Raw genomic sequence first — 9897 nt, 5'->3', positions numbered from 1 at the left:
CATTATTTTTAAAGGATTACACCACTTTAGAATAAAAATTTCCTCGTAGTTTACTCACCCCCATGTCATCCAAGATATTGATTCATTCAGTCGCAAAGAAATTAAGTTTTTGTCTCCATATAGTGGACTTTAATGGTGCTCAACAGATTGAAGGTTAAAAATGCAGCTTCAAAGGACTCTAAACAATCCCAGACAATGAATAAGGGTCTTATCTAGCAAAACGATTGGCATTTTCTAAAGGAAATTAATATTTATACACTTTTAAACCTCAAATTCTGGTCTTGTCTAGCTCTGTGATGCACATGTGTACTCTGTGTACTCTAGTTCAAGACAGTTAGGGTATGTCTAAAAACACCCATCCCATTTTCTCCTCCAACTTCAAAATCGTCCTACATTACTGCTTACCTTTTTTTTAAAGAGCATTTGATCTTCTTTGGATGTTCACTTTGTAAACACTGGGTCGGTACTACAGATCGAACAATATAGATGTATTATCTCCGCAAGAAATCGCAGTTTGAATATAGTTCTGTGTAAATGCATTGATAAACAGCCCTTTGTCAGAATCTAGAACGACAAAAACATTATTAATAAGTCCGATATAACATACCAGTTGAGGAATGCAAATAAATTACAATGTTTTGTTTGTTATATTCCAATATTCCAGAGAATATTATACAGTGAATTAACATTATCTAGTAAATTATTCTTCGCTCTTTAGTCTATTAAACAGCTTATAAACCTACTAAAATTAGGGAGTTTTTGGACATACCCTAACTATCTTGAACCGGAGTACACAGAGTACGCATGTGCATCACAGAGCTAGACAAGACCAGCATTTGAGGTTTAAAAAGTGTATAAATATTAAGTTATTTGAGAAGATAACCAATCGTTTCGCTAGATAAGGCCCTTCTTCCTCAGCTGGGATCGTTTAGAGTCCTTTGAAGCTGCGTTTAAACTGCATTTTGGAAGTTCAAACTCAGGGCACCATAGAAGTCCACTATATGGAGAGAAATCCTGGAATGTTTTCCTCAAAAAACAATTTCTCTGCAACTGAATAAAGAAAGACATGAACATCTTAAAGCAGTAAATTATCAGGAAATTATATTTTGGAAGTGGAGTAATCCTTTCAGGTAGGGTAAGTGAGCAATCAAACCAGTGGCTGGTTACATAAACTGCTTGGACTAGTCCTAAAAGTTAGTCATCTAATTTTTTTTTCTCTGCAAGACTGGTTTGTTTTAAAGCCAGTTACATAAAAAGATAGACTGGTCTCATTCGAAACTGAAAAGTAAGACCGACTTTAACCAGACTTACATATATATAATATAATAGTTTTAACATATGACTATGTGTGACACTCAGGGGTTTCTGTAATATTTAGCATGTACATAAATCATAAATGGATATGATCACGTGATGAAAGACATGAAACTGTCACAGCTTTAAACATAATCACTGTAATGACGACCAACTGTACAGTACATAGTCATTATATACACTAATACTTGGTCAAGCACTATCAAGTGCTCCAGAGGGTGACTATTATCAGTGTAGTGTTCACTATTCGAGGCTCTGTTGACATCCAGAGGGGCTCACTCAGAGTGAGGATTACAGGTGTTTGACAGCAGATTTCAACCTCAAACTACAGAGTCTAACCGGACAGCTTATGTATTCTGTCATGTCACAGACACAGCCGTCATATGATTCTTTAGCGTGTCGTTTTCTGTCGTTTAATAAGCGCGTCAGCCCGGAGGCCGCGCGCGGCAGCACTCACCGCTCGCGCTGGATCCTTCGCGGTGTCGATGATATCCGTCAACGGCCGTTTGTTCGCGTTGAACGACAGGACAGGACTAGTGTTGGGAGGCACACGGACCGTGAAGGTACTTTAGCTCATGTCGAGTCCAAATAATACAAAACGATAAAAATAGAGCGTCGCTGCGGCTCTTCCCTCCCCCGCTTCCTGTAACATCGAGCGAGATCCTCCTCATTAAACACACACACGATCGCTGTGGCACGAACTCCGTCCGGAGCCTCACGAAATCGCCATTATTCTGCGTTTAGGTCCATTTCTGCTCGACGTCTCGGTTCTGTCTCTAAACACGACGAGTGTCGCTCTTCTGCTGATTTTTCCAGTCTGTAACAGCGGCCCGAAGGTTCCGCCCCATTGTGGGTGATTGACAGCCAAGCGGGCCAATCACGGTCTCGTCTAAACGTTTTCCATTTAAAGGTAAACGAAAAGAGTCACGACGCGAGAGTGCTTTTAATAACGCGGGCGTGTGAGGAGCGAACGGAAGGGTTCTCGGGGATTTATCAAACAGTCAGGTGTTGTATCCCTCAGTGAACCTTGAAAAACTGAATCACAGAAATGAACGAGGCGTTAAATAGTGTTCCCTCAGATTTACCCGATCACTGCAATATTCGCGTTTGCTAACAGCGCCCGCTAGAGGCTAGAGAGAGAACGAGATCATCATAAGGGTCAATTTCAGATAATACGCATTTCATTGATGTATGGTTTATTACAGGGTGTCCATAGGTACTTAAAAAATCTTAAACAACGTTTTTGTTAATAAAAGGCCTTAAAAAGTCTTGAAATGTCTTAAATTCAGATTCGATTGGTCTTAAATATTTTACAGCTAAATTATCTTCTGTTTACAGTCATTGGACACAACTAAGATTCCCCAAACATTTGTTTGTAAATTTATAAATGTATTTAAAACATTAATCTTATAACATTATTTATATATTATTAATCGCATTGTAATTTTGCAGTGTAAATTATTTAATCTGCCTGGTAACAGCCCTTTAGAATTTATTGTTGAATTGTAATAATTTGAAATGAAAGGTGATGCATACATTTAAAAAAAAAAAAAGGGTAAATAAAAAATATGCTGATTTAAGTATGTTAAAGTTGAACATATTTTTGTGTGGAATATTGTCTGCTGGTATGAAAAGTTCACTGTACATTGTGGTAAAAAATATCATTAATGACATTTTGAAATTTAGTTTTCTTTTTACATTAAACACATTAAATATTACATATGCTGCGTGTATGTAATATAATGTGTATTTCCATTACAGGATTAGGTCTTAAATTTCATATAAGGTGGTATTAAAAAGGTTTTTAAAAAGTCTTTCACTTGTTCATATCTGTAGAAACCCTGTATTAGGATTGGAAAATATTTGGCTGAGATACAACTATTTGAAAATCTGCAATCTGAGGGTGTAAAAAAAATCTAAATATTGAGAAAATTGCCTTTAAAGGTGTCCAAATGAAGTTCTTAGCAATACATATTACTAATCAAAAATGAAGTTTTGATATATTTACGGAAGGAACATAAATTTGGAACATAACATAATTTTGACCCATACAATGTATTTTTGCCTATTGCTATGAATATACTCGTTCTACTTAAGTTTGTGCTCCAGGGTCACATAATTGTATATTTATTTTTTTAGTGTACACACAATCAAGACAGTAAGGTGCTTTGAAATTGAAAACTGATTTGTTATACATCACTGCAATTACAGCTATATTCTTCAAGTATCTTTACATAGCTGACTTAAGGCTGCTCTGTGCCTGCTTAGAATTATGCAATTCTACATCAAAGACAGACTGAATTATGCCTATTTAGAGCCACCTCAGCCCTAGTATTAAAGTATACAGTACTAATTGCTGTGTAAATGCATTTAGGCCACATCTGAGCAGCATTATACATTCTGTAAATGACACTTCATAAGTGCTTCTGCCTAAATTTGCATTTGATAGTAGCAGATCATATTTTAATCTGACTTTTATGGGACATTACATCTTTGCAGCTGCGTAAAGAAGCCTCAAGTTAAGGCTGTTCTCTGCATGCTCAAAATTCTGTGTAAAGATATAATGCTGCAAAATATATAAATTATGCCTGTTTAGGGCCACTAAACTAAAAAGCCATTTTTTATCCTTTTAATCCACCTCAGTTGGTCAGATTTCTGATTCGATTGCTCTTCTTGCATCTCAATATGTAAAATGATACTTGATCAAATGCACACTTGAAAAGAATTGCAGGTTTTATAAAGAAGAGTCTTTGAGACGTTCCTCCAGACATTTATTAACCCATTCAAACAAGGTAAAGAAATCAACGCACCGCTATTTAAAAGAAACAGCTAATAAAAAAAAACACCAATGTCATTAAAGAAAACGATGACTAGGAAACATTATCGAACATTATCAAGCAAGGATGTCTGTTTTTTTTACAAGATAAAGCAAATGAAGCTCCTTTCACATTCTAACACACAGTGGTTCTATGAAGATTGAACGGCTGAACTACGTCTCGAGTGATGATGATAGGATCAGACGTATATAACTGCACAGGTCTACAGTGTCTGCACATCCTTTAATGTTCACATACACGTCACGTGTAAAGAGTCAACACACAGCCACAAAATAAATAAACCAGTTTAATTTTCAGCGCCGAAATCATGAGCTGAGGATCACACACAGGACTACAGAAAACAAGCTCGAGGCGTTGGTTTAAATAACTCATACTTTGTATAAAAAGCCTTCGACGCGACCCAGTGCGAGTCCCAGTGAGCGAGGAGGAGGAGGCCGGCGGGCGTTAGGAGCCCACGCGGGTCGTAGTGGTTTTCTTGTCTGAGAAGAAGCTCCTGAGAAGAACCACCTGACTGATGCTGACCACCAGCAGGATGAAGGCCTCCCCGATGGACCAGAAGGCCACTCTGGTGTTCAGATCCTCCGCTCGGCTGCGGCCCTGAGCCTCTCGCAGACGGAAGTGCGTCTGATAGTCGATCACGGACTTCAGGGCCTCGTGAATGGAGACGCACGCGGATTCCATCTGAAACGAAGCAGCTGTATTAGACACGGCTCAAATTCATGCTGGTTTATGATGTTAACAAACCATTAGATCAGACCCGGATGAGCAGATTCACTTATTTAAAGGGATAGTTCACCCAAAAATGAAATGTGATGTTGATCTGTTTACTCCCAGGGCATCCAAGATGTAGGTGACTTTGTTTCTTCAGTAGAACGCAAACCAAGATTTTTAACTCAACCTGTTGCAGTCTGTCAGTCATATAATGGCAGTGGATGGGCAAAAGTAAACAAACATGCACAGACAAATCCAAATTACACCCTGCGGCTCGTGACGATACACTGATGTCTTAAAGGAACACTCCACTTTTCTTGGAAATGGGTTCATTCTCCAACCCCCCCCGAGTGAATGAGTTGAGTTTTATCTATGCTAAGCTATGCTAAAAGTGATATCGCCAGAACAGGAGAACGGCTGAATGGATTTCAAAATGGTAAAAATCAACTCATTAACTCGGGGGGAGTTGGAGAATGAGCCTATTTCCAAAAAAAGTGGAGTGTTCCTTTAAGGCATCAGTGTGTCGTCACGAGCCGCAGGGTGTAATTTGGATTTGTCTGTGCATGTTTGTTTACTTTTGCCCATCCACTGCCATTATATGACTGACAGACTGCAGCGGGTTGTGTTAAAAATCTTGGTTTGTGTTCTACTGAAGAAACAAAGTCACCTACATCTTGGATGCCCTGGGGGTAAACAGATAAACATCACATTTCATTTTTGGGTGAACTATCCCTTTAATGCAGTTCAGTGGATGTGAGGGATCACCTGCGTTAAAGCCGTCACTCGGTTCTCATTGGGGAACAGCGGAGGGTCGTCGCCGACTTGAAAGTCAAAGTAGACGGTCTTGTGTGTGAAGGTGGAGAACTCGTTGCTGAAGCAGAACTTGTAGGTGCCGTTTCTGGAGGCGGTGAAGGTGAAGCTGTCGTACTGCTTCTTCATCTCTTTATACAGGACCGTCCCATCCGGATCCTCCAGACGACAGTCCACATCATAGTGACCGCCAGTGACCACCTGCACAAACAAACACAGCCGACATGTGAAACGACGGATGACTCCATGCTCACATGTCCTGACGGTGCGACTATAGACCTGACAGACTCCTAATATTAACACTGCAGATCTGGGACTGGAGGAAACAGCTACACTGATGAATACCACACTTTAGTAGACAAGATTCTGCATGTTTTTAAAATGTAAATGTAAAATGTAAACACCACCTTAAAACCAAATAAAGAAAATATATATCTATCGAAGGGAACACGATACATCAGTATGATCTCTAATTATAAATGTATACAGAGCACAGAATGAGTCGTATTATATAACAATACAACAACAACAACAAAAATTAAAATATGGAAATAAACATTATTGTAGCTTCAATGTTCTTACTCAGTATTTTTAGGGGTTCAAAGGCAAACCCTGTTGTAATTGTTAGAATGGTCACGGATCAGCGATCTCCATGATGGTGCAGACCAAACCGTAAGTCGTAGAGACTTTTAACTTGGAGGGATGGTAGTACTCTCACCGCCGACAACGTCACCAAAGCTCGCCCCAATCGGCCTAACGGCGGCGCTACAGCCATCAAAAGTATAATATCACTCATAACTCTTAAACCGTCAGCCGCAGGCTCAAGTGTCTTCTGTTGTTGTAATCCTTGGCTCACGCCAGACAACATGCATTTAGATTTGATCGTGAGCAAATTTTTATGTATATTGGGTTTTCTGCAAAACCTACTTCTGCGAACTAGTTCTAGGTTTTATTTCCCAATCGGAACCAAAGCAGTGCAGAAAGATTCTCTGAAGAGTAAATATCATTATAAAAAAAAAAAGTCAAACTTTTGACTCACTATCACAAAGGGAAGCCCAAACGTTGGCTACTTTTAGCAAAATGCCTATAACTCCTAAACGGAATGAGATATCTCCACCAAACTCAGAACAAGAGCTCAATCTGAGGTTGCAGGACAAAAATCACAGAGCTTGACCACTTGGTGGTGCTATAAGAGGATGGTCCAAAGTGCCACAAGTGTTTATAAGGACATTTGCTTTTTTCAAAAAAACATGACCGCCATTGGCCCATGAATTTTGAGCACCTATTAACTCAGTGGGCCTGTTTGACTGTGGCCCCAACGGTTTGTGAGAAATTTGAAAAAAAAAAAAAAAAAAAAACGGCCACTGGGGGCGATATTGCTTTTTTCAAGAGTGTAAACAATTGTGCATTGCACGTTTTTTTCGCACATACATGTGATATTCGTATCATGCAATAGAATTCGTCATTCCAGGCAACTTTGCCTCTAGAAGCACTGCTGTCAATCAAATCGTTTGTTAAATGATTGAAAAAAAAAAAAAACTACTTTTGCGAACTAGTCCTAGGTTTTTCGCTCAATCTTAAAAAAAAAAAAAAAAAAAAAAAAAAAAAAAAAACTCAGCAGTACAATTCTCTGGACTTTCTAGGTCAATAATTAATAAAAAAAAAAAATGTTGGAATTGATCCTTTGGGAAGCTATAACGGGTTTATATAGAAAAGGAGACTGTCCAAATTTACCCCAAATCCTATAAATCCTAAAGGAAAACTCTAAACTTCACAAAACCTGGTGAGCACACGCGTGTAAAATGTAGCACACGTGATTCTGTGATTCACACGTGATTCTGAACAAACATGCAACGGTTTAAGGAGATCAGACCAGGGTTGGTGCTATAACAGTCATAAATGTTACAAAACATAATATTTCTATGGTAAATTACCTGGATTTGCAAAAAAGGCTTACTACATAATGTATTTTTTCATATGTCTAAATGCCTTAAAGCACTTGAACCCCAGTAATCGCTGCTTGCAGCTATATTTTGTCTCGTTTCCAATGCAAATGTCTAAAGATCCTTGAATTAGGATACACTGAGAAGCACGACAGCAGACTAGAAGTTTACTGTGAAACTGATCAAAATGAATGAATGAACTTAATTCAAAGGGAAACAAGTTTACATTACCCATTGAAAGACACTTGTTCTTTTTCAAATCATTAACTCTAGAGATGCACCGAATGTTTGCCAACCGAAATTATTAATTATAATACATTAAATATTAATACATTATACAGAACAATGGCGTGATCCAATATAGCCAGGGTTTAAAGTCCATTTGCTGCTGTCAGCTGAAAGTAGGACTGAGCTCTTCTTGTGGGTTTATCACAAAGTCAGTCAACATTCATAAATGTTAGCATTGTCATTTTACTGTTGTTCTGTCAAATAAAATAAAAAAAGACAAAAATAATTCCAACAGCTCTATTAATACATTTATTAATGTAACTAACATTCTCCTTTGCTCAGCAAGGCTGCATTTATTTGTCCATTTAAAACACATGCCTGATTCAAGAAGAGGGCCTTCAAAATGGCCAAAGAATATTATATTATTTTACTAACCTACTAATTTTAAGTTAAATTGTGGTTTGTTGGTAGGCTATATTGTCTACTAGAATGTTAAAAATGTTCAGTGGCAAGTAAACATTTTTAAGCTGTTTTGTAATTTAATTTTTATTTATTTATTTAAAGCAAGATAAAACTGTAAAAAAGCAAATACTGGCTTATTTTATGCAATGGTGAAAAACAGTGTTTAATTTTGTTCAGCTTCAGCCAAGAACTTTAATTTCAGTACATCTCTAGTTCAGTTTTTTTCATCATAAACTCGTTTTGATCAATTTGTCAGGAAACAAGACTTCATGTCTTAATTTCGCATCTCCAGTAAATGTATGCTGATTTAAGAATGTTTAGATGTTTGGACTAGAAATCAAGACAGAAACATAGATTAATATTGAAAATATTTTAGCAGTGTATGCAACATTTAATGCCATGATTTCACGATTTTAAGACCTAAACTCAGGCTAGAGATGTTGATTCAATAACCAGATCACATCTACTGCTCTTACTATTAGTATTGGTTATTATTGTTCGTTTAAAACCCCTGATCACTGTCACTGATTCCAGATCAGGTGCAACACTGCAGTCCAGCATCAACCATCTGAACATGACGTGTTTCTGACTCTCATCATCATCATCATCATCTTCATCACTGAACTCTACCTGGAACTCCAGCGTGCATTTAGTGCCGATGGTGATGTCCTCATAGAAGCACTGTTTGGCGTTGTCTGGCAGCTCGAAGGTGAGTTCCGAGGCTCGGATCCATCCGAACATCAGCTGCACACACAGCAGCACAAACCAGGCCAACATGTTCTCCTGCAGGTCCGCTGAATGATGACTGGACAGACCTGCGCGAGCAGAGAGAGAGACTCGTGTTTATGAGTGATTCCTGTCAGGAACAGCAGCTCGACAGTCTGTCAAAACCAACACTCAGATATTATTATTACATCTGCAGCACATTAATAATGTTCGTGTTGTCGTTTATCTCAATGTCCGACACGAACCCGGATGTCGATCGGCTCTTTAAGCGGCGGTTACGCGCGCGCAGCGGACGCGAGCTCGAGCTTAGCGTATTTAAACACATCCGTGATCGCAAACGCGACAAGATAGATCACTTTGCTGTTCTAAATCAACAGCTTTACAGCAAACAACGATGGGTAGTGATGAGTGCGGCTTACCTCGAAAGCGAACCGGAAGCAGGAAGTTGTTTAACCGGTGACATTGCACGTACGTGCGTGACGACGTCACAGAACGTCAACGTTCGAGTTTTGCTTCGGGAATTTCATTTGAATAATCCAAACTGTGAACATTTTATTAAAGAAATTAAACAGTATAGCACTACTTTAAAAAATATTAGAAACAGAAAAGGTGAGAAAACCTATGATGCACTATGTCGTTTTAATTTGATTAATTGAATATCCATATTATGCAATTTTGTATTTGTTTTTTTCTCTCTCTCCCTCTCTGTATACCCTTTTCTTCTATTCTGTTGTGAGATGTATATATTTGTATTAATATGTACATAATTGTTTAATTAAACAAAAAAAATCATTTGAATAATTTTGACTAAATTTTACATTCATAAGTGTAAGTTTACTAATAAAAAAGGAATTTTATGATTTTGT

The 9897-nt window shown here is 38.1% G+C and overlaps 1 protein-coding gene across 1 annotated transcript; it reads right to left on the bottom strand.

The window, feature by feature from the left end:
* Positions 1 to 4424: 4424 nt before the first annotated feature.
* On the bottom strand, positions 4425 to 9529 carry tmed7 (transmembrane p24 trafficking protein 7). The gene is made up of 4 exons (XM_073819248.1): positions 9451 to 9529; positions 8936 to 9120; positions 5628 to 5873; positions 4425 to 4832 (listed from the first exon to the last, which is right to left on the bottom strand). The coding sequence occupies exons 2-4, from the start codon at positions 9080 to 9082 to the stop codon at positions 4596 to 4598; spliced, it is 630 nt and encodes a 209-aa protein (XP_073675349.1). The 5' UTR covers positions 9083 to 9120; positions 9451 to 9529; the 3' UTR covers positions 4425 to 4595.
* Between the last annotated feature and the right edge of the window lie 368 nt (positions 9530 to 9897).

This window comes from Garra rufa, chromosome 15 (genome assembly GCF_049309525.1).
Source record: "Garra rufa chromosome 15, GarRuf1.0, whole genome shotgun sequence".
Lineage (NCBI taxonomy): Eukaryota > Metazoa > Chordata > Actinopteri > Cypriniformes > Cyprinidae > Garra > Garra rufa.
Note: the sequence above shows the minus strand (reverse complement) of the source record. Positions and strands in the feature narration are given on the sequence as shown.